Genomic DNA, 26,408 nt, shown 5'->3' with positions numbered 1-26,408 from the left:
TCTCTACACTTACCTCCTGCTGTCCCTTTTAGTTATGCTACCTGGAAACTCTCCTTTAATAAATAATGCAATTTATTTAGTATTTTTTCTATAAATTATTATTTCATGTCATCAATGTATTTATTATATTGCTCTTTTGAAACTGACTGTGCCTATGTTTTTCTAGCTCCATAAAATGAATCCACTAAAATGTAAAGTCCGTCTGAGATCACCATTCATTTCAGTCCTGGAACAGTTAATGGTTATGATTTATAATGAGATTGCAGATTTGAAAGAGGAGTAAGATAATCTTGAGTAAAAGCCTAAAGCATGCCAAAATGAACACATTATTATATTCTTGAGGCAATGTAAACCACAAAGCTTTTAAAAAAAGAGGGTTTGTATGTGCTGGAGAAATTATTAGTAATACGTATTTTCTGCAGAATAAACCCTGAGCAGGATACACTTTTACCTTTACTATGACAAGTGAATTGAGGGTGTAAAGTCACATGAAGGAGATTTGCCATTAATTGCACTATTCATAATTAACATGTAGAATTAAGCCAATGGAAAGGAGGGTGCAATAAATTTGCCTGTAGATAATAAGGAAATATTTAAACATCCCGGCAGTGTAACTGGTCATTATAAACATCTCATAATGAGTGATTCAAAGTGAGTAGTAGGTATTTACGTTGTTTTGCCTCATCTCCTAGTTGAATTAATCAGGTATAATTTAGGTATGAAAAAATGCCTATTTTTTGTGCCTTAGCACCATCTAGTGGTTTTTCTTATAGCCTTTAGTGAAATAATTAGGTACAGAGAACATTTTATGATTATGCTATTATCTGTACCATGAGAGTCATAAATTTGTTTTTGTAATATGCACAGTAGCAATATTGTACTCTTTATGAAATCTAAAGCCTTGTTTAGTTTCAACCTTTTAAATGGATGTGCAGCATAAGCCTAACTTACATCTGATACACCATCCAATTATACTATATTATCAAACAAGGAGTATATCATTTAACATCTGTGTTGCTTTTTAGGGACTGCATATTGTCATAACCATTTTTATCAAAAAAAGCTAGAGATTCATATGGTAATAACAAATATCTGAAGGTACTTATGTCACATTACTTACATTTCTGTAATTTCTGTTATTCCTATCGGCAGTTCCCTTTCATGAGGCTTTTAAAAGTGTTACAAAAGTTTCTGTAATACCGTATATGGGATAATATTCTTGCTATTTTGTCTAGTTTCAGAGGTTTGCCTATATCCTGGGAATTCATTTTCATATATCTATTATGCCACCGGGAATATATTCTTTTGTAGCATTATCTCAAACTGCTGGTTACTTTCTCATTGTTCCAGCCAGTGTAGCAGGGACTTTGGGTATGCATGCACTGTTCACTGGCAGTAGTTTCAGATCACCTCTTACAAAGATCTTACAAAGATCTCAAATTATTATATATTTTTTCTTATTACTGCACAAAGTAGTAGACAAGGAAAACTGTTATGTCAACTCTGTGAAAGCCAATATATATGCTCTTGAAAGGTAGAGGCTGAGCTACAGATCCCTGAATGGGTGGGTGTACAGGGACAGTTCCTTGGCCCTCATCCACCAGCAACATAATCACTCCCAGAATTTCAAAATCACTTATTTTGATCCTCATCATGTTTAATTGACAATTTTTCCTTGTCTTGTTTTATGAGCATGTGAAACATAAAAGTGCCAATACAGGCGTGTTACAACTCCATAAAAGACTGTAAAAATACAATATTTAAAAATACTTAGGCAATTCATATTTTCAGATTTTTAGTAACTGGTCATATATCATTTTCCATCTTGCAAACTTTTTGAACCATCTCATAAAAGCTGTAAACCGTATAAATTAAAAAAAAAAAATATTGGCGACCCATACATTCATTTTTTCTTATCTGGCTGAAAGATGCAGAATAAGTTTAATGGAGTCACATGCAGCTCAGAAAATACTCTTTACATTTTCCTGCCTTAATCTTGGGAATTCTGGGGAAATCCTGTAGCACTCTTCTGGTGTAGTTCTTTTTAAAACTACCTGCACCTAATTCAGGCAAGCCTTTGCACAATTTCTGATACCAGTAACTTCATATGCACTAGATTCAGGTAGTTCTTATTATTGCCACTTTAGGGACCTGTCCCTGTGGCTGCAGCAGATAGCGCGCAGGTTAGTAAACTTGCAGTATTTAAGACCAACCTTGGGCTGGAGTATAGACACCAGTGCTAGTGTACATAATAAGGCATTTTGTACTGGAAAGCTGTCATAACTGTGCCAGATTCCCGCACAGGGCTCATGCCTGCTAGGATGCCGATGGCTTCCTACCAAACGATAACTCAGCACTGGCCAATATTCAGCTTTCGGCTAAAAACTGAATGTAAGCAAAGGGGCAGGGGCGCTGGATGACATAATTATCCAAGTATGGCAAAACCAATATTTGAGCAATAAGTCACACACGAAGAGGACCTGATGGGTAACTAGTCTGAGTTCCAGCTGCTAGCTTAACGCTGAATGTAGCAAAGGGATGGGGATGCTGGATGACATACTTGCACATGTATTGCAATACCTATATTTGGACAATGATGAGTCACACAAGAGGTGAAAACTAGTCTCAGCGTTCCCCATCAGACTGCACCCACCCAGCTCCACACCTGCCCACTGCCATATGCTGTCAGTCATTGGCAAAGCAGATCTAAGGGGGCTAGTCTCTCAGTTCCACTTACCCCACTACAAAACTCCCTCCACCATGCACCTGTCTAAGTGACAGGTGGAGTTGCCTAGGAAAGGGGCTCACTAATGCTGAGCTGCTTAGAGGGCAAAGTGTCCAGTGTGGACACGCCACCTTTAGTGCTGCCACCTTCTAAGACAGATTCATCTAACCGTTCCTGGTAGGTAAACAAATTAGTTGCAAACCTCAATAATTTTTAGTGCATAGATACGGGGGAATTTTTAAGAGTGTCTGCAACACTTGTTATGTATTCCCCCAATACAGTATGTCTCTGTAAATATACACAGAAAAGAGACTCAAATTCCATGTGAATCAAGTAAATTAACTAAATGAAAAGAATGTGTCCTCACTGGCCCCGAGTAATAGTGGCTGTCTGCTTGTCTATTAAAATTGGTTACAATCCTAGGTCACAAGTCTAAAAAAAATAAATCCCAGTCTAGTGATATAAACATCTTTTCAGTGGATTGTTCTGTGTTATTGTTTCTAGTGGAACAACGTTGCCCAGCTAATCAGCTTTAAAACTTGACACACATCCATGACTTAATTTACAGTGCCTTGAAAATGTATTCATACCCCTTGAAATTTCCCACATTTTGTTATGTTACAACCAAAAGCGTAAATGTATTTTATTAGGATTTTATGTGATAGACCAACACAAAGTGGTACATAATTGTTAAGTGGAAGAAAAATGATTAATGGTGTTCATTTTTTTTTTTTTACAAATATCTGAAAAGTGTGGCGTGCATTTGTATTCAGCCCCCCCCGAGTCAATACTTTGTAGAACCACCTTTTGCTGCAATTACAGCTGCAAGTCATTTTGGGTACCTTTTGCACATTTTTGCCCATTCTTCTTTGCAAAATAGCTCAAACTCTGTCAGATTGGATGGCAAGTGACTGTGAACAGCAACTTTAAAGTCTTGCCACAGATTCTAAATTGGATTTAGGTCTGGACTTTGACTGGACCATTTTAACATATGAATATGCTTTGATCTAAACCATTCCATTGTAGCTCTGGCTGTACGCCACATATAGCGTTATGGCTTTCTTGCCACACTTCCATAAAGACCAGATTTGTGGAGTGCACAACTAATTGTTGTCCTGTTGACAGATTTTCCAACCTGAGCGGTGGGTCTCTGTAACTCCTCCAGGGTTACCATAGGCCTCTTGGCTGCTTCTCTGACTAATGCTCTCCTTGCCCAGTCTGTCAGTTTAAGTGAACGGTAATGTTTTGGTAGGTTTGCAGTTTTGCCATACTCTTTCCATTTTCAGATAATGGATTGACCAGAGCTCCTTAAGATGTTCAAAGCTTTGGATATTTTTTAATACCCTAACCCTGCTTTAAACTTTTCCACAACTTTATCCCTGGCCTGTCTGGTGTGTTCAGTGGCCTTCATAATGCTGTTTGTTCACAAATGTTCTCTAACAAACTTCTCAGTGCTTCACAGAACAGCTATATTTATACTGAGATTAAATTACACACAGGTGGACTCTATTTACCAATTAGGTGACTTCTGAAGGCAATTGGTTCCACTGGATTTTAGATGCTGTGGGGGTATTAGAGTAATGGGGGCTGAATACAAATGCACGCCACACTTTTCAAATAATTATTTGTAATATAAATTGAAAACGATTTATCATTTTCCTTCCACTTCACAATTATGTACCACATTGTGTTTGTCTATCACATAAAATCCCCCAAAAAATACATTTACCTTTTTGGTTGTAATATGACAAAATGTGGAAAATGTCAAGGGGTATGAATACTTTTTCAAGGCACTGTAACTGTCATACTTTATAACTATATTTTTAGATTACCCAAGGAAATGTAGACACTGTCACTTGAGTTAAAGATGGGGAAAAAACATTTTTGTTTATGCTTGATATAAAACTTCTGCAGTCCTTGATTAGGCACCTCGCTTTGGATCCCCATGTTCTACCATAGCAAATTACTACCAGTACTTCTTTTTGATCTTTTAATAGCCAAACATAAATTGTTTAACACTAAAATGTTAGGTAGCCCAATATCTTTGAGGCCCAGCGAGTATTAAAATAAATTACAGCTCTGGCTGACCTACTCTCTGAAGTTTCTTCCACAAACGTACACCTTCCCAACCAACACTGCTGCCGCATCATTGCATCATCCAGCCCACTTCCTGTGAGCCCAAAGTATTGAGAGGCTTTAGGGAAGGGGGTGGCAGGGTGTTTAAAAAAAACAGAGTTTTTCTTTAACGCTACATTCGGACACTTATCCACTCACACCTCTTGCTTAAATTGATCCTTCCCTGGCAAGCCATGTTTGGTCCCATTCCTTCCCTGATAATCAATCTCCTAGTAATATTTTGACTTTTGAGGAGTTCTGATCCCTTTCATATAGAAATTGTTGGGGTACGTGTTATCACAACCCTATCCGCTTTGAATTTGTACCTATTTCCCCCAAAATTACCGGTGGTTTAAATGCCTTCATCTAAATTGACCTTAGAATCTATGTGAGTTACTTGTGTGTTTGCTAAGGACATTAGACTGTAAACCCCACTGGAGAGGGGGATGGACATGTAAGCTGCAAAGATCTGCATTCACTTAGACATACCTCATGCAGCTCTTTCAGCATGTATGAAATATTACATTTGTATATAGAATTAAATGTTTATACCTTTCATTTACCAATGCAGAATACAGTGTTTGAAGTAGTGCATCTCACTGCAAAGCAGTCTTAAGTCATTTACTGTAAGTCTGCCCACTTTAAGCTTCTGAAAGTTATAAATTATTGCCTATCACTGTTTTGTATTGTTGGTTAATCAACCCATTAGTACTGTATCTTCTATACAGTAAGTCAACTCTCTAAAATCTCCTAAACTCTTATCTAAATGGAAATAAATTATAAACTAGCAACATTGTGATGCTGACACAATGACTGCACAGCATAAAAGCACATTATTAATTTTAATATGTGAGAAAATAAACACAGCTTTGCTTAACTTGCTGAATAGCATTGTTGCAAATTGTATAATGTAGATGTTTGTGACTAGCTGTGCAGCTCTACAAGTTCATTGCTGCCATTGGCACTCTATACCTGCTGTTCATTCAAATTGTAAGATACACAGAATGATTGCTGCACTTCCCTTCAGCTGCCATCTAAAGGTACTACTTTAAATTTCAATATTTCAATACAATAATTCATCCTACTTTCAATAGCCTATTGTTCCATTGTATAACATCTGTTTTTATAGAGTGAGCAGCTGCTGATGACGTTGCTGACTTGGTGAATTAACACTTCATTTTCAGTTTACTCATATATCAAAATTTTGCCAAAAAAAAAAGGGGGGGGGGCAGACGTTTTTTTTTTTTTTTTTTTGGTATTTACATGCTCATAGATAGCAATGTTTCTTCACAACGTTATTTGTGTGTACAAATGTATAATAATGTATACCTTATTAAAGCACTAAAAGGCTCCATTCACATTTGCGAATGGAGCTGTTTAAAATTAGCTGTGGGAGACCACTCTAGATATGCCAGCTTCTGCCTCTTTTCGTATGTTTGTCGGGTTTTATTGCTGCCTGTCACCCAGCTAGGTAGTCTCATTATCTCATTTTTTCTTTATGACCATTGTCACTGAGGCAGAAAGTAATGGAGATTCAAAAATTCACAGTTATCACCAGAAATAGAGACCCAATGGGGACACCTTTTATTAGTGGCAACTTTTTAAGAAGGGACTTCCTCTCTTTTTGTAGAGAATGTGTCTCACCTTATATATCTAAGAGGATACAGTCAACAAACCTTTCCTTACTCTATCTTAAACAAAAAAAAATGTTTGGGTTATACATACCCTTTAACCGGTTCCCGACAGGCTCACGTACTTTTACTGCAGCAAAATGGCATTACTGCGCGAAACCCCGTAGGATTTCCCTTCCCGTACAGATTTGTGTGTGTAACCACACAAATCCCTGTTCTGTCAGGGGAGAGTAGACATATCCTTTGTTCCTACTAAGTAAGGACAACGATATATCCCCTCCCCCAGTCAGTCCTATCCCCTCACAGTTAAAATACATCTAGGGAACACATTAACCCCTTGATCGCCCCCTAGTGTTAACTTCTTCCCTACCAGTGACGTTTACACAGTAATCCGTGCCTATTTATAGCACTGATCGCTGTATAAATGTCAGTGGTCCCAAAAATGTGTCAAAAGTGTCCGATCTGTCTGTCGCAATGTCGCAGTACCGCTAAAAATTACAGATCACTGCCATTACTAGTAATAAAAAAATATATAAAAATTCCATAAATCTTTCCCATAGTTTGTAGACGCTATAACTTTTGCGCAAACCAATCAATATACGCTTGTTGCGATTTTTTTTTTTTTTTTTTAAGAAAAATACATAGAAGAATATATATAAGCCTAAACTGATGAAGAAATGTGTGTTTTGTTTTTTGTTTTTTTTTAAATTTGGGGAATATTTATTATAGCAAAAAGTTAAAAATATTGTTTTTTTTTTTTTTCAAAATTGTCGCTCTTTTTTCGATTATAGCGCAAAAAATAAAAAGCGTAGAGGAGATCAAATACCACCAAAAGAAAGCTCTATTTGTGGGAAAAAAAGGACGCAAATTTTGTTTGGGTACAGCATTGCATGACCGCGCAATTGTCAGTTAAAGTGACACAGTGCCAAATTGTAAAAAGTGATCTGATCAGGAAGGGGGTAAAATCTTCCAGGGCTGAAGTGGTTAAATAACTACTAATGGGGTATCATGGGAGCGAGACTAAAGCCTGCTGTACACGACTCACTGGTTGCTTTGACATGCACCATTTTTTCCAATGGTGTACAATACAATGTACAGTGTATTACCATGCTTTATGGTGCACTGCAACACATCTGCATTGGTTAGAAATGTGTTTAACACACGAATGCGAATATGGTGCATTGTGTTACTGCAATTCACTGTAATGGATGGGTCTGAATGGAATTTCTTTATTAACTGCTCAATTAAAATGATCCTTTAATTTACACATTAGAATTAACCACTTAAGCCCCGGAAGATTTGGCTGCTCAATGACAAGAACACTTTTTACAATTTGACACTGCGCTGTTTAAACTGGTAATTGCGCAGTCATGCAATGTTGTATCCAAATGAAATTTGCGTCCTTTTTGTCCCACAAATAGAGCTTTCTTTTGATGGTATTTGATTGCCTCTGCAATTTTTATTTTTAGTGATATAAACGGAAAAAGACCAATAATTTTGAAAAAGAAATGATATTTTCTACTTATTGTTATAAAAAAATCCAATAAACTCAATTTTAGTCATACATTTAGGCCAAAATGTATTCAGCCACATACCTTTTGTAAAAAAAATAATAATAAGCGTATATTTATTGGTTTGCGCAAAAGTTATAGCGTCTACAAACCTGGGTACATTTTTTGGAATTTACGCAGCTTAGTCATTTCTTGAGGTGCTAAAATGGCAGGGCAATACAAACCCCCCAAAATGACCCCATTTTGGAAAGTAGACACCCCAAGGAAATTTCTGAGAGGCATGATGAGCCCATTGAATATTTTATTTTTTGTCACAAGTGATTGAAAAATGACAAAAAATATATAAAAGTTACACAAAGTTGTCACTAAATAATACATTGCTTTCACATGCCACGGTTGTATGTGGAATTACACCCCAAAATACATTCTGCTGCTTCTCCTGAGTATGGGATAACTCACACGTGAGATTTTTTGGCAGTCTAACCACATACAGCACAACCCCCCCCCAAATGACCCCATTTTGGAAAGTAGACAGCCCAAGCTATTTGCTGAGAGGCCTCACATGCATGGTGTAATTGCTGTTTACATATGACACCAGACTGACGCTTGCGTTTGCCTTTGTGCGTGAGCATGGGGGGACAGGGGTGCTTTTTATTTTTATTTTTTTAATTTTTTTTATTGTTTAATTTTCTTTTTTTATTTTATTTTTAAACTGTTCCTTTCATTTTTTTTTTTTTCATTTTTATTGTCATCTCAGAGAATGTAAATATCCCCTTTGATAGCAATAGGTAGTGATAGGTACTCTTTTTTTGAAAAAATTGGGGTCTGTTAGACCCTAGATCTCTCCTCTGCCCTCAAAGCATCTGACCACACCAAGATCGATGTGATAAAATGCTTTCCCAATGGCGCTGTTTATATCCGGCGAAACCAAAGTCATGAAATGCTCATAACTTCCAGTTTCTTAGGCCATAGAGATGATTGGAGCCGTTCTGGTCTCCGATCAGCTCATAGAGATGATTGGAGATGATTGGAGCCGTTCTGGTCTCCGATCAGCTCTATGGTCAGCTGGCAGAACCACCGGCTGCATTCTCGGGTTCCCTGTTGGGACAGTAGAGCTGGAGAAAACCATAGAAAACGGTGGGAGGAGGGGGGGCTTTCCATCCCACTTTTTGTAAAAGCAGTCTAGAGGCTAATTAGTCGCTAGGATTGCTTTTACATGAAAAACCGCTGACTGAAAAGAATGATAACAAGATGATACCTAAACCTGCAGGCATCATTCTGGTATAACCACTCAAGGTCCAGCAAAATACCAATATGTTGCTGGTCCTTGTTGGGCATATATTGTAATGTTCTTTTTTGAGATTGATCGGTGGGTATGCCCACCATTAGAATACCACCCTTCATACACCCACTTCTAATGATGGGCATACATGCACCATTTTTTTTAATGGTGGTGGTGAAATTACCTCCCACAGCGGTGAAGTCACTGATTTGCGTATTGTGAGAGCATACGCTGTTGCTGTCAATAAATCAGTGCTGCAGTTGAGTGGTGTACCTGCTAAGCAAATGATTGTTAACAATAGAACAAAGTAACATTACAGTATAACAGTAAGACATACCATACCTGCAAAGCAAATACAATAAAACATAGTAAAAATAAAACATTTTTTAACGCAATATGTGCCTAAATAATATATGCCAAAGCATGGGGGCAATCCGCCCCTAATGCTAGGAGCAAATCGCTCTCCACCCATGCCCCCATGCTTTGGCATATATGCTCTTTTTTTTAACTGTGGTGGTGAAATCACTTCCTACAGCGCTGGAGTCATGGCTTTATGTATCGTGGGAGCAAACACTGTTGCTGTCAGAATAAATAAACCTGTGCTGCAGCTAAATGGCGTACCTGCTAAGCAAATGATGGTTAACAATAAAACAAAGTAACATTACAGTATAACAGTAAAACATACCATACCTGCAAAGCAAATACAGTAAAACATAGTAAAAATAAAACATTACAGTTCTAAAATACAGGAACAATAGATATAGAACAATAGAGTGGACAATAGAGAGAGAAGAAAAATAAAACCACAACTATTTTTGTTTTTTTTGTGGGTTTTTTTTTGCACTTTTATATAAACTGTAAATATTCCAGATTAGGGTCTCTCAAAATGTGATAGCCATCTCATCTTTCAAGGACCCTGTGCAAGTGTGCCCTAGGACTGTGTAGTGCTGTACCCTATGCTAATACTCCACTAGTGTGTGGTAGCGTTTGAAACAGTCACTGATGCAGAGACCAGGTTGGTCAGGACAGGAGGGACAATAATAGCGGGTGTCACGCCTAAATCCGCGTTTTCTGCAGACTTGACATCTTCTTTGGGGTGTTCTGTGGGCAGGGGTACCAGGGAGGACATACGAAAAATGCCTCTCATGCAGCTGGCTCACTGCATTTGCGTTGGGAAGGTGGGCCATAGCACCGTCTGGAAACCGAAGGGCTGTGACGATCTCTTCCTGGGATTTTAGGAAGGATCCAGTTCATCCTGAAGCTTTGTATAGCACAAAAGCATTCAGCAGAGCCAATAAAAATATACAGACACTTTTTTATACCAGAGTCTGGCCTTAGAGACAATTAGGTACGGTGCCAAAAACTGGTCATTGAGGTCCACCCCTCCCATGTTAAGATTGTATTCGTGGATACAGAGGGGTTTTTCCACAACACCAGTCGCTGTAGGAATTTGGACTGTTGTATCTGCGTGAAGGAAGGACAGAAAGAAAACATTACGTGAATCTCTCCACTTCATTGCTAACAAATTATTACATTTCAAGCAGGCTGTCTTCCCCGTCTAAGTCAGGACTCTACAAGCCGTTGGGGGAAGCCCCGGCGATTAGATCGCACCGTGCCACATGCACCAATTCCACAATCAAAAAGGTGACTAAAAATTGGGACGTATGTGTAATAATTGTGCACATACAAATGGTACCTCTTTCTGAATAAGGGTGACACCATGTCCCACACAATCATACCAGCGCTCCCTGTGTGCTCTGGGCAGTTCTCCGGCTCCACGTGATTATCTCTTCGCTCGTGAACCATAAAACTAAATCTATAGGCTGTTGCCCTGTCACAGAGCTTATAAATCTGGACCCAATATCTGGCACACTTGCTGGGAAGATACTGTTTGATAGACAAGCGGCCAGAAAACGTAATCAGGAACTCATCAACGCAGACAGCTTGATCGGGAGTAAACAAGGTTGCAAACTGTTGGTTGAAGTGGTTTACGAGGGAGGGAATTTTGTGGATCTGATCGTATCCAGGGTCACCCCAAGGACAACAAAGTTCATTGTCATTGAAATGCATGAACCACAAGATCTGCTCGTATTGTGTCCTGGTCATGGAGGCAGAGAACACGGGCATTTGGTGAATTGGGTCAGTGGACCAATATGACCGCAACTCACTCTTTTTAGTTATGCCCATGAGGAGGGGTAGCCCAGGAAGGTCTTAAATTTGGAAACCGTAATAGGTTTTCAATCTCTGGCAAGGGTCCACTGGGGATTAGCGGCGATGAATTGACCAGCATACAGATTGCTTTGGTCCACAATGGATCTATAGAGAGGTAAAAAACAGTGAATAAAAATCATGTGACGTAAAATCAACTGTTTCCACCTGAATTCTGGGTTACCCAGTGAATGGGGGAAGCACAGGTGCTGCAGAAGTCGTGGGCTCCCAATTCAGATTGGCAAATGCAGCAGGAAAGGCACTATGGGCTCGAAGGGCCTGTGTTTGTCGTCTTCTTGGTGGCTGCGGGACACTAGTTATTCTAGCCACCTCACCAACTTGAACTGCACTTATGGGACTCGCCACGTCATCAAGTGTTACTGCAGTGCTGGATGTATGACCAGGATGTACTAGGCCGCTGGTGCTTGTCAGTTAACCAGAAGGATGAGAGCAGCACTAGTACTGGCTCTCTGCACCATATGAGAGCCCCGTGGTTCTTGCACCTGAACAACAGCAGAAGAACAGGGTCAGGTATGCCTGACCTTGGCAGGGACCACTACTTTGTCGTCAGAGCTATCTGTCAGGGTGCCGCTGCTGTCTACTGGTTCATATTCTGAGCCAGAATCGGACAGATGGGTGACTTTCTCTTCACTCTCATCTGTCAGGCTCAGAAACGTGTAGGCCTCTTCACTAGTGTACCTTCGATTGGACATTTTGGCCTCTAAATTTACTGGCACACTAGTGAGACTCGAAGGAAAAAAAGAGCACCTGACTGTCAGCGACTGCTTCAAATGCTACCAAGAAAACTGTTGGCACTCGCAGCGATCAGCCCTGACTCTGCGAATGCTGCACTTGGCTGGGCTGGGTGGAGATGCTAAACGCAGGTGCTATTAGGTATCTGGGCTGATCCCACTAACGCTGCATTTTTGGGAACCCTAAACTACTGGGGACGCTAGTATAGATCTGATCAGATATTGATCCATTCAGACATTATACTACTAAGGGTGGTGTGTATGGTACGTGCGTGGGTGTTAGCACTACTGGCACTAATCTGACACTGGGGTAACGCAGACCCTGACTGACGCTAAAAACAAACTGATATCACCCACCGGGTGATCAGGGGGTTACACCTTTATTTAGGTAATATACGGTGGGTTCCCTGGCGCTATAAAAAAATAACTAGCTAACCAGCGTCACCCGTGACACTAATACGGTGATCACTGGTGACGGGATGATCAAGGGGTAAACCTTTATTAAGGGGTTTTGGGGGGTTCCTAGACCTATCTGGGTCTACCTCTAAGTACCCTAACACTGATTATTGTCACAAATGACACCAGTACAGTGATCAAAAAATATATGAACACTGCACTGGGTGACACAGTGACAGGGAGTGAAGGGGTTAACTGGGGGGGTGGTCGGGGGGTGACAAGTGTGCCTATGTGTACTGTGTCAGTGTAGTGTTGGTGCAACTCTGAGATGTCTTCTCTCCTCTCTCTGGAATGGAAAAGAGTTACACGAGGTGAGATGACATCACTTCCCCTGCCTGTGTTTACACTTACACAGGCAGGGGAGGATTTCATTCGCCAGAACCGTTCACCAGGCCAGAAATCACCGATGTACAGCTATGACGCTTCGCCCAGCCGTGCCAACCTGCAGCAGTATAACTGCGGCGGCTGGTCCAGAACTGGTTAAAGTCATTTGCTGTGTACTAGCATTTATAGATTTCATACCGGCAGTAGTTAAAAACATTTTTGTTTATCAGGTTGCAGTACAGATTTTCTTTGTATTGCATCCATTGTGTGTATTATTTTGCTTTTGACCTTGCAGCAAAATGTATTTATTTGAGTCAGGGAAGTATTAGTAACTCTGTTTTAACTATTAATAAATGGCTTTAGAAATTATACTTTGTGGGTGAAACTTCTGGAAGCGTTTCTGTAAAATATCAATAATTCTTTCAATATTTTAAAAAGGCCAGTATATCCTTACACTTATTTCCATAGATGTTTGTATTTTTATAATTGACCTCAATAAATGTATAATTAGAAACTTTTAAGATCTAATAGAATTTATTATGTTAACAAGTTTACATTTCTAACTTTTCTTATTGAATATATATCGCCGTGTAAGTTCTAGATTAAACTGGAATCTTGGGTATGTTCAGAGAAACTGGAAATATGTTGTTTGTTTGACTGCCCTGTGTTGGAACAGAGGGTTGCCAACCCTACAGATCTCAGGTTTTACTTGATTTGTTTGGCCAGTTCTTTGCAATATTCCATGTTTTGGGAGTTTGTTGTAAAAACAGAGCTCTTAAAGCGTTTGTAACCCTAAAAAAATTGGATCATATTACTTTAAAGCATGTTAAACAGTACAGTGCTTGTGCTGTGTCATTTGGCCCCCTGTGTCACCTGAAATACCTGGCTGATTCTGCCCTCCCCCTGTAAACTGACCACAGTTTCTCATGGCTGCTGAGCCCTGACACCGTGTTCAGTTTACGGGCCTCCATCATCCGCAGCTCTCTTCTGTCCTCTTTCACCCTCCACTCCCTGGCTGTCAACTAGTCACAGTGCCCCCCCCCACTCCCTCCTTTTGCTGAAATTAAAGTATAAATGACATGCAATCCCTACTGTTAGAAAGCGTCCTATGCTGCAGTGTCTGTGCTTTGTAAAAAAGATGCCAATTTCTACCTGAATTCACAGCACCACTCGGCGCTCACGTGACTCCTCGCTGCTCCCGTCCTCCCCGGCTGACATCTTGGCTCTCTACTCCCGACTGACGTCAGCCAGTGATTCTTTGTCCCTCCCGCTCACCGCTGTGAATTCAGGTAGGAATGGGCATATTTTTTACAAAGCGCATACACTGCAGCATAGGACACTTTTTAACAGAGGGGATTGCATGTAATTTACTAAGTGGCTTAACAACCACTTTACGTTTAGGAGAAGAAAAGGAAACATTTGAAAATGTCTATTTTTTTTTATTGGGGTTTTCTTTCACTTCCTGTCTAATTGACCACCTGTCACAAGGACAGAAACAGTGGAAAAATCTCCCACCAAGCACATAGACAGCAATAAAAAGGACAGATATACTTGAGCCCTGTTCCAGTCTGCTAAAACTGACATATTTTGTGACCTGCATAAGAGATTTCTCCTTGCTTCCAGCCCGGTCTCTGCTAAAATAGTAAGCAATAAAATCCTGACAGGGGCTCTAACACTTCCCCAGTCTAAATTAAAAATGAAAAAGAAAAGTTTGAGTTGCTCATAAAAGCTAAACTATAGTTGCATACCAAATGCCATGCTATGCAGCTGGAATATTATCCTCCAACCTATAGACACACACACACTTTTTTAATATTTTACTAGCTTTAATTTCTTTTGAATAATTGCCAATCCCAGGTATCTGTGGTTCAAAACTGAAGTTTCCCTTCAAACTAAGCATTGCATTAATGTTTCCATGCATTGAGGTGTGCTGTATTATGACTTCCTATTCATTTTGAATTGGCTTGCAGTGCACGTTAAAGTGGATGTAAACCCACCACTCACTCAGTATAAACGAATGGCACAGTATTAATGTATATATACATGCAAGCCTTGCAAATGTCACCCCCTTCCACAGTAGGAGCCCCGCAAAACTCTGGAATCAGTGGGTGGGTCTCTTTGGCAGAGCTCGATTGGCAGAGTCGTGCTGTCACATGACTCCCCGCCCACCTCTACACTCCTACTCTTCAGTCACACTTATCATGCCCCATGATGCGTAACATCCAGTCAAAACTCAGGAAAGGCACCACATGACTTTAGCATGCCCAATCATGCTGAGGTGTGGAGCAGCCAATCCTGGGAGAGCTGGAGAAGAAAGGAGGAGGAATGTGAAGCTGGAATCGTAACACGCTCTCTGCTCGTTCGTGAGATAAAGAAATGTCAGTCACAGCAGTGGGGGATGTGGTGACACAAACTTATCTGTGTGTTGTTTTTTATCTTACTAAAAAAGACAAGAGGATTGCTCAGAGCTGGATTAATTCTTTCTGGCAAGACTGGGCCCAGATGACTTGACATCCTCTACTGTACCAGGTAGAAGTCTTTATTAAAAAAAAAAAAAAATCAAGTTTACATCCACTTTAACAGACAGAAATCATACTTGACACTTTTTTTTAATGCAAAGCATTGCTGCTGTGAATTGCGTTGCCTGCTGCTGTAGAAGGGCATTGGGGTTCCATTCAAAATGAATAGTACCGCAACACACTACAATGCTATGCATGGACTGTGTTAAATCTCTTAATAGCTGGAAAGACCCCAAAGCTGCCATTATGCCTAGGGCCCCAAAAAACCTTAATCCAGCCCTGACTAACTTCTGTCAAGATATTTGGCAGCAGAGCTGGTGTTAAGGAGGATTCATAAAACATTATATGCACACTAACTCCTGCTACATTGTCTGTAAATACAGATATCATACGTGGGAATGTATTTGATACCTCAATCATTCTCACAAGAACAGTAGCCACAGTCTTTTCCCTATTTGCTTAAATTGCATGTCAATGGGGGGAGGTGATTTCATAAACAAATACTTGCAATTTGCAGGTAATATACAGTATTTCATAAATTGAAATTGGCCTTAAGAATTATAAATGTAACTATATTGGGTTGGCAATAGGTCAGCTTTGTTGAGGGAGTTGTGCAAGATGGGTCTGCTACAACCCTTGAATGTTTCTTGCATTGTAAAACGACCTATTGTATGTTTAATGATGTTTGGTGTTCATTGTTCTAAGACATTAAGAATCCCACATTTCACCTGCCAACTCTGGAAAATATGAATATATACGCTTCTGCGCTACATATCTGAAACGGTGGGTTAGTTTGCCTGTAACAATAGTGTTTTGTAAGAACTCACATTCCCATCTATTTGTTTGGAAACAATTATATATATAAATATATATATATATATATATAATTTTTTTTTTTTTTTTTTTTTACAGAAACCCCAATATATAACTAATTCATAAGCTCAATTGTGGCTAATATATTTAATTTATGTTCACAGAGGATACAATTCCAAAGAAGGTGGTCTGTCACTTCAATGGCAAGACATATGCTGATGAGGAACGATGGGACATTGACAGTTGTACACATTGCTATTGCTTACAAGGACAAACACTTTGCTCTACAGTTAGTTGCCCACCTTTACCATGTGTGGAGCCAATTAATGTTGAAGGAAGCTGTTGTCCCATGTGTCCAGGTAACAATATATTTAACTCTGAATAAGTCTTTTCTGTATGCCATGTCACATTATGTAAAATTATTTCTGATTTTACAATTCTCATTTTGTGTACGCCACAACCAATACAAAACACAGTGGTGATCAAATACCACCAAAAGAAAGCTCTACTGGTGTGAAAAAATTACATTAATTTAATTTGGGTACAGTATTACACGACCACGCAATTGTCAGTTAAAGTAATGCAGTGTCATATCGCAAAAATGGCCTGATCATGAAGTAGGGGTTAAATCTTCCAGGGGTCAAGTGGTTAAAGGCAAACTTAGTCTCTAAATTAATCATAAGCAGCCATTTGAAGGATATAAAACATAACAAACAAATCTCATGCCATGCAAAAAGTAAGCAGAGCAAGAAGACACAATGTGTTCATCCTGCATCACCAAGGTATCTCCCAAGCAGAAATTTTGTAGCAGGTGAGTTTTTCCAGATGTGCTGGTTTTAGGCTTCTCTGCAGACGTACAAACAAATCATCTGGGCAGAGGACCAACAATGCCATGGGTTGGCTGAATGCCACAGGCACTAAATACTTTGAGCTTACCTACCTTTTAAGACTTTAAAATGTCCAGACCAACTGTTGGCTCAGAACTAACAGAAGTCATTCCTTGGAGCTACACATGCAAACACATTGACAGAGATTCCAAAAATCACAATTTGTCTAGATTGAGAAGTCAACATTTTTTTATTAATTTTTTTTTTTTTTTAAAGGTATGCATTTTTAACATTTTGGTATGCATTTTTAACATTTTATTTATTTTTATTTTAAACTTTTGGAATTATTTTTTGAAGCATTCCTTCTTTACAGCATGTTTTCACACATAGCAACTGGATCTTCGTTCCCCAAGAGCTGTCATTTTTTCCTTTAAGTATGAAAATGTATCACTATGACTATAATTTTGCTCCACTTAATCATCTTCACATTACAGACTTAAAGTAGTGAAAACACTAAGATGCTTTTACTGAGAAGTTGAGATCAACTGAGGATCTAACTATGTTTACAATTGTATTCTATAATGGTGAAAAAGAAGTGTATAAACGCAGTGCATTGTAGTTGATACCCTGCTTCTTCTTTTCAAGATAGCCAAGTGGGATCATAATAGTTGTTTTAGCCAAGTGGGATCATAATAGTTGTTTTAGCCACTACATTCACTAAAAATATTTGTGGTTTCACTATATTGTGTACATAGCTTAACCATTCAGTAATGACTCCAAAAAGTTCTAAAACCTGTTGGGGCTCTTTCACACCAGCGAATCCGCCTGCTCGGTGCTGTGCAGGTGGATGACAGGTCCGTGTCTACTCCGCTTATGCAGAGCAGACACAGAGTCACATGTAAACGGGAATAGATCCCCCATCTGTCTGTTTTTAGTGCATAGGATCGATCCGTTTTTGGCAGGTGTCATCGAACACGTGCATTTACATCCGCCTAAAAAACAGACAGGTGGACCTGGTTGGTCTGCCCGTGTGAAAGAGCTCTTAAAGTGAATTTGTACTGCTTTAAAAGAGAATTAAAGGTTTGGGGTTTTTTCCATATTCATACTTATCTAATTGGATGCAGCATCGGTCCGATACTGCATCTGTCCCCAGCGCCTCTACACTGAGAACCGAGTGATCGAACATCGCCGATGGCTCGGTTCCCACAGCTCCCAAGCAGAGAGCTGCTGACTATCAATCAGCAGCTCTCAGCTCTGCTCCTCCATGCTCACTGGAGTGCTGAGCTGTGGAGGGGCGGGGAACGACTGTCTCAGCCTCTCAGCAGCTCGCTGAGAGGCTGAGACAGGTGTCAGTCCAGGCACCTGGTGGATCCAGACTTTATTGTCCTGGTTATGTGGTGCCTTTACTTATTCCTGTGACGTCAGCAGAGAGCAGACTTCAGTCCGTTCTCTGCTGAAAATGGGTCATAGGAGTGAAAAACGAAATGCACTCCTGTGATCCATGGGAGAAGCCCAGACAAATGAGCCTTTGGCTGGACTTCTCCTTTAAACTAAAATGTTTAATGAAATGTTTTACATTATTATGCTATAGACATCATCTTTTACCTTTTCAAACATGTGTATCAATGCACCCTAAAGCCAGCTGATAGGCCAAGGAACATTTCTATACAATGGTACATCGATAGAGTTTTTAGACACTGAGGTTTGTGCACTGTGGGATATCAGCCAGGTATGTTCTAACACCTTATTGTGCCCAGTTTTCAGGCAAAATCAGTAAGTTGGCTACACTTAACATAATAAATATAAAAATATATTTTTCTTAAAATTTAATAAATAGAGAGGTTGCAAGGTATATGATCAACTTTACAACCTGCTTGCTGAAAAATAAAACAATATATCAGTGGATAATACTACTGCTATTAATAATTATACAAACATAATACTGTACACTTTACTGTAAATACATTTCAACTTGTGTGTAAATAACAAAGTTTGGCTTGCATACAAACAAAAAATGCCTCCAGTCATGATGGCATTGAAATTTGCTGACGGCTACATGAAAAACAAATAGATCCATAAATGAAATCCGTGTTTTGCAGAGATGTATATTCCAGAACCTACTAACATCCCTATTGAGAAGACAAATCACAGAGGAAAAAATGAACATGATAGCTCTCAATGGCCAACACCCAGTGAGAATGATATTCTCCACCATAGAGGTCAGTACAATATGGTATCTACCACCAACAGTTTCTGTATATTTAATAGTTATTTATTGGACATTTGTGTTTACTACATAAGATGTATACAGTATTTGCTATTCTCAGTCTCAGGCTGGGTTCATACTTATGCGAATTGGATGCAGATCTCGGGGACGGCCACGGAGCGCACAGCAGAAGGGGGCAGCCGCGGCCCTGGAGCGCACAGCAGAAGTGTCCTGTGCGTCTTTTTCTCTGTTTCAGGCCCGAATTTCAGGCAAAAATTTGGACATGAATCGCCTCTGGAACAGGGGCACACCGGACCGCTGCTGCGAGACTCTCTGCACATCATGTTAACCCTGCCTGATACAGAAATGATTCTATTGAAACAAACATGTATTATCAAATCCATGTATTTGTCTAATCTATTGTCCAGTTCAAATCACCAACTGGTATGGATTACACAAAAACACAGTCAATATAACTCCACAGCATAGGCAGCAATTATATAGCTAAGATGATCTTCCTTAAACCCGATACACGCTGCAAGTTTGTTTCTATGTTTTTTCATTCAACCCAGCAAAAAAACCTGATAGATCACTGTACCAACACACGCGATGTTGGTGCGGCTCCCCCCCCCAGATTTGCCATGGACTAGCTTAATGGGAACCTGTGACATTTCTGAAGCTTAGCATTTCTGTATTTGCACAGAAACACAAAGCTGTGCAGTAAAATACAGTCCTTATAGGATGTCTCAAGTTGACTTGGATACACTGCTTGAATGAGCAACTACGTATTAAATGAGGTTTAGTGGTGTTGAATGTACAGATATGAAGTCTAAAAACATAAATGCATCATACAAATTAGGGGGAGAAAAACTGGGTGAATCAGTGATGTAGAAGGATCTAGACATGCTAGTTGATCAAAGACTTAATAGAAGCGCACAATACCAATCACCAGTTTCTTGAGTAAGCAAGATGCTTTTTTACTACCTTTTTGAAAGAGCATATAAATGCATTAATACTTTAACTGGTTAATTTAGTTGACCTGCTTTGTACCCTTTCTAGTTATGCAACAATGTTTTAGTTAACTGGTATCCAAAATGAAACTAAACACGTTTACGATGAGGTCTTACTAATTCTCTGTAAAATAGGCAAAATTGTGTCTCCTTCTCTTCAGTCTATACCTCGCTCATTATAAAAAAGAGCTTTAAAGCCCAACTCCAGTATACAAGCAATCCTACTGTAATTGCTAGTATGAAAAACAAAAAAATAAATGCCCTTTCACTTACTTGAAGCCATGGTCACAAACCTTCTCTCTTCTATTTACTTCTGGGGGTCCTTCCTCCTGTGTCCACTGTACTGCTTGCATGCATTGGTGGAGGTGACAGTTTAAGTGGCTGGGTCCTGTCTCAAAGGCAGTAGAACTCGTAGGGGCAGTGAGAGGACCAGTGCCCAAGAAATTAGTGGGGAAAATGCCCAGGTTCTCAGGGCAGGAAATTAGCTTGAGTCATGGAAGAGACTGTGAATTTGATCCATTATACTGTAGGATAGCTTAGCAAGAGGTGTTTGGAATCAACACTGAGGAGTATGGTAATTGTGCACAATGTACTATTCAAGTTCCAATTTACCTCTTTAGCTGGTTGTACTGTAAGACCCCTTTCACACTGGGGCTGTGCGGGCGTTCGCCGTAAAGTGCCACTAGTTTTAGCTGCGCTTTACCACTGTTATAGCAGTGCTTTTTGGCCGCTAGTGGGGCACTTTTAACCCCCACTAGCGGCCGAGGAAAGGGTTAATAGCGCCCGTTTTGCAGCGCTGCCTAATCGCTTTGCAGGTGCTTCAGCAGCACTGCCCATTAATTTCAATGGGCAGTAGAGTGTATGCACCGCCCCAAAGATGCTGCTTGCAGGACTTTTTTCCTGTCCTGCAAGCGCATCGCCCCAGTGTGAAAGCACTCGAGCTTTCACACTGGGGTGGCTTGAGAGGCGCTATTCAGGTGCTATTTTTAGCACTAAAATGCCTGAAAAGCACCCTAGTGTGAAAGGGGTCTTAAGGAATTTATTCTCAAAGACTCATAAGTTAGATTTCATTGTGCATCCAACAAATATTGAAGATATTGAATGCTGAAGATTCAAGGAAAAGTTTTAAGTGGCTTTTTCAGTACATCCCAATAGCAACCTCTGTTCCATTAAAGTCCAATTCTAGCTAGCGTTTTAGGATTTTGCAATACTTGTTCTATCTCCAGCACTGTCCCCCACAGACTCACCACTCATCTCCAGGTTAAATGACACCCACCTATACTTAGACTATACTGGCCAAGCATCATTCAATTCACCTCTTTTGAGCCCAAGGTGTCTAGGCAATGGCGGCTGGTGCTTTTTGGGGGGGGTGCAAACTAACTGAAAAATTCTGAAACAAAAACATCAATTGCAGCCACTGTGCCCATCATATGCGGACGCTGTGCCCATCATATGCAGACACTGTGCCCATCATATGCACCCACTGTGCCCATCATATGCAGCCACTCTGCCTATCGTGCAGCCAACTGTGCCCCATCAATTGCAGCCACTGTGCCCATAATATGCAGTCACTGTGCCTCACAAATGCAGCCAACTGTGCTCCATCAATTGCAGCCTTTGTGCCCATAATATGCAGCCACTATGCCCCGCTGTCTGCTCGGTATTTACCCCATCGTGGTGTGGGTCAGGCAGCAGGTCAGGTGGCGAGCTGTGGGACGGCTAGCAGGGTGATGGATGCAGGACTCCTCCATGTATGTCTTCTTCCTGTTCTGCATGGCGGCCAATGGGATCACTTTTATCTTCAGTCAATCAGGTGCCCAGTATTAGCAAAGCAAATATTGATTTGCTTTGCTAACACACCTGGGTGCACTGCAAGCGCAATGGTTTGCTCTAGCAGTGCACCTTTTTTGAAGCCTATTAGAGCCTATGATTCTAATCAGGTGCTTCAAAAACACCCCCCCGCCGCTGTAATTCAGGCGTCCGGGGCCCGAAAAGGGGCCGGACGCCTGAATGGGGGTGGCTACAGCGGCCGTGGATAGATTCATGCAATGCATGAATCTATCCATAGTACACAGAGGGGGTTACTGGAGAGAGGGAGCCCCTAATGGACGCACCGCCATTGTATCTAGGGGTGCATTATCAAGCTGCCCTAGATGTACAGGAGAATCCTGCATATGATGGTGACTCTTCATTGAATGGAACTGTTCATTGCAGCATTCAGGACCTGCCCAGTGCTGGAGGAAGAAGAGGAGAACCAGTGAAGCCACATGACCAACTGAACCTTGAGAAAAAGTATACATGCAGCGATTTAAACAGATAATGCTGGGAATGTTGAGCAGGAAAGGGTTATTGAAGGTGGAGGTGGGAGGAGTTCACATTAGGTGGAAATGAGCTTTAGCATAACATTTCTTTTACATGCTGCAACCTCTTCTAAGTATTGCTGCAATTAGATGGTTTTTTTTCATTCTTGTAGAAATGGGTCATCTTAAAGTTAACTACAGGGAAGGCGACAGACCTCGGCCCAGTGAAGATGCGTCTCTTCATTCAGTTGCATGGGTGGCAGTCCCTATAATGACAGCACTTGTGATCATCATAGTCCTCCTTCTCATCAACCAGAAAAAGCAATGGATTCCAGTACCTTGTTACCGCACTCCTACCAAGGTATAAAATTCCTGCTATATATATGTGAGAGAATATTTAAATTGTTTGTATATATGTATGCATTTGTAATTTTTCTATTAATCTGTTTTTCTTACTTTCTTTGTATTTTTCTCTAGTTAGCTATCACAAGGGTCAAAAAATCATGTCTGCTTAATTTTCCCATATTTCCTAATGTAACTATCCTATATGTAATAGAAAACAGGCACAAATATAGGTAACTGTGCTGCGTGTGTGGTAAACTCTAAACCTAACTAAAGTTTCTCTGCATCCCATCTAACTGCTCATATAGAATAGCTTAACCAAGCATCCGATTTGTATGCTAAACGCTTCCAGTAAAGTTCACATGGTACCAGTATACTCCAGGCACTAGGGGTTGATAGTGGGTACTTATAGGGAACAGAGTACTTTATTGTCACTGCAATTTAGTATTAGTAATCATACCAAATGAGGCAAAAGTAAACATAAAACTGTTATTATCCATTCCAAAATTTCATTAAAATCTGATTGGCTGATTCTGCTGCACACTATTGCTATTTGCAAGGGGTTATTTTAAAAGCATCAGTGTGGACACATCACAGATTTATACATTTGTTTTGTATTTCTTTTTTTCCTTAAAGCTTTAAAAAACATGCATATTTATACAGCGCAACAATGTGGTTTACTAAAAAGTATGTTCTGTGCTCCACTGGCTTCAGAGTCTTAAAGAAACATAACAGAACTGAATGAAAGTTGTTTTGAGAAGCCAAACAACTTGGGAGGAAAATCCGGTCATGTGTCTTCCAATCATGGAACTCTCTCTGCTCCATTAAAGTGGAACTAAAGACTACGGAATACTCACCTCAATTCCAGCAATGAGAATGTTGGATCCCTCACTGACCTTGATCTTCGGACTTCTTCCAGGTGCAGGGAAATGAGCTTCTTGATGGGCTGGCAGGGATGATGGGACTTCTGTGCATGCACATAGGAGTCATTTATCCCAGCACACTGGCACCATGCCAAGAATGTATGCTGAGCTACACATGCGCAGCTCAGTGTACATTCAGCAGAAGATTGTAATCAGGCAGCTTGTTTTGTTTCATTGTGTTTTGTTACAGAAGAGACATACTGTAGCATGTCTCTTTTCAATAACAACATGCATTTTCACAATTTTTATAAGCAGAGAGAACTCCATGGGACACTGCTGTATACACATTGCAGCCTGATTTTAATTGATGTGTAGAACCACATGTATGAATTAAAGTCTATAGGCTTAGAAAATTTGGTTTGTAAATGGATAGAAAACTGGCTAAGGGACCGTATTCAGAGAGTATTGATTAATAATTCATACTCTAAATGGTCTAAGTTTATTAGTGGTGTACCCCAAAGTTCAGCATTGGGACCCTTACTTTTTTTTCTGTACTTTCAAACAGTAACTTTTATTAAAGTAGGTACAAATATAGGATTACAGTAGATGTACAGGGTACAAAGTAACAAAGATACAGTTACATTAAAAGCATATATTGGAGTTTGTCCTCAAGTGTAACAAGTCACAAAACAAACATAATAAAGGAAATTATAAGGGTATTATATTGTGTTATATATTATGGCATGTATAAACTGCGTGTATAAAAGTATAACATCATCAACAAATACTCTTAAATGATATTGGTAAAAGACCAGTAAGATCTCCCAAAGTACACATTATGTTTACATACATGTTTCAAATGCTTGTAGCCATTGGTCCCATATGATATATTTGGATGGGAATCCTCTATGAATATATAAGGATTTTTTATATGGCAAAGTATTGTTTATTTCAAGCATCCAGCTGGTAAGTTGAGGAGGTTTGGACCTTATCCATTGTCTGGCAATCACTTTTCTGGCAGAGAACAAAGTTTAATGCAAGAAGACCTTAGTGCATTTGTCTAAATCTGGTTCAGAAAATATTTCTAGCAGACACTGCTTGGGGTGTAAGGTTAATGGAGAACCCATGGTATCATAAAGGAATTTAATAACTTGCAACCAGAAACTCTGTATTATCTGACAGTTCCAGAGCAAGTGATAGAATGACCCGCATCAAGGGGAACACATAGGACATGTGGTACTTTGTCTCCTTTTATATTGAGCCAGTTTAAGGGGTGTAAGATAAGATCGATGTACAAAGTAAAGTTGGGTAAGGCGGTCTGATCGCTTGGGTGACACTACCTTACATGTGTCCAGGGCCTCACTCTATTCCTCGTCATCTATTGCACCCATATTTGCCTCCCATTGTGACCTAATCCCATAAGCTACTTGGGACATGGAGCAAAAGAGTAAGAGACCGTTACTTGTTTACCTATTTTCAATTGACATAAAGTTTGGGATTAAAAGTACAATTTCAGTGTTTGCAGATGACATCAAGCTATCTAGTGAAATAACATCTTTACAGGATATCTCCAATTTACAAACCAACCTCAATACACTATTTAATTGGGGAGCTATGTGGCATTTGTGGTTTAAAAGAGAAGTATGGGTTGTTGTTTTTTGCTTATTCATACTTACCTAGGTGAATACAGCATCATACAGATGCTGCATCTGTTCCCCGCCGCCTCTTCACTGAGAACTGAGCCACGAACATGGCTTGGCTCTCTCACCTCCCCAAGCGGAGAGCTGCTGCCTGTCACCATCTCTCATGCTCTGCTCCTCCATGCTCATTGGAGCGCTGAGCTGTGGAGGGGCGGGGAGCGGCCATCTCAGCCTCTCAGCGGCTTGCTGAGAGGCTGAGACTGCCATCAGTCCAGGCAGCTGGCGGATCCAGACTTCCTAAGTCGGATGATGCACTGCCTGGACTGATTCCAGTGATGTCCGTGGAGTGTTAGTAACTTGGAGACTATAACATGCATACATACTAGGAGGAGAACAGCTGGTGCAGTTCTGGTAGATCATACATGCCAAGCTGCAGTTTCTAAAGCTAGCAAAATACTTTCTTGTATTAAAAGTGGCATAGAATCCAGAGAGAGAGACGTAGTTTGCTCCTGTACAAATCATTAGTAAGACCTCATCTAGAATGTGCTGTTCAGATTTGGGCACCAGTTCACAAAAATTATATTGGGGACTTGAATAAAATGCAAAGAAGGGCAACTAAATTAATAAGAGGCATGAATGAACTCCGCTATGAGGAAAGATTAGCTGAACGGATTTATTCTTTCATGAGAAGAGGCAATTATAGAGGGATATGATGACCATGTACACAGTAAATACATAAGGTGTCCAAATAGTGAACTTGGTTAGATATTCACTTAAAGGTCATTGCAGAGGACAAGTGGGCACTGGTTACTTTAGAAGAAAATAGATTTAACCTTCACATATGGAAAGACTTTTTCACAGTAAGGCTAAGTTCACACTGGCAT

At 40.1% G+C, this 26,408-nt stretch overlaps 1 protein-coding gene across 4 annotated transcripts in view; it reads left to right on the top strand.

The window, feature by feature from the left end:
• Window positions 1-26,408, top strand: part of CRIM1 (cysteine rich transmembrane BMP regulator 1) — a 1,688,666-nt gene that overhangs the window by 1,654,433 nt on the left and 7,825 nt on the right. For all 4 annotated transcript variants that reach the window (XM_073627709.1, XM_073627706.1, XM_073627710.1 and 1 more), the window contains 3 exons: window positions 16,501-16,695; window positions 19,263-19,382; window positions 22,853-23,040. In XM_073627709.1, coding sequence (XP_073483810.1) covers window positions 16,501-16,695; window positions 19,263-19,382; window positions 22,853-23,040 — 503 coding nt within the window. The remainder of the gene's footprint in view (window positions 1-16,500; window positions 16,696-19,262; window positions 19,383-22,852; window positions 23,041-26,408) is intronic.

The sequence above is a fragment of the Aquarana catesbeiana genome, linkage group LG04 (assembly GCF_042186555.1).
Source record: "Aquarana catesbeiana isolate 2022-GZ linkage group LG04, ASM4218655v1, whole genome shotgun sequence".
Taxonomy (NCBI): Eukaryota; Metazoa; Chordata; class Amphibia; order Anura; family Ranidae; genus Aquarana; species Aquarana catesbeiana.
This window is presented reverse-complemented; position numbering and strand designations above follow the sequence as displayed.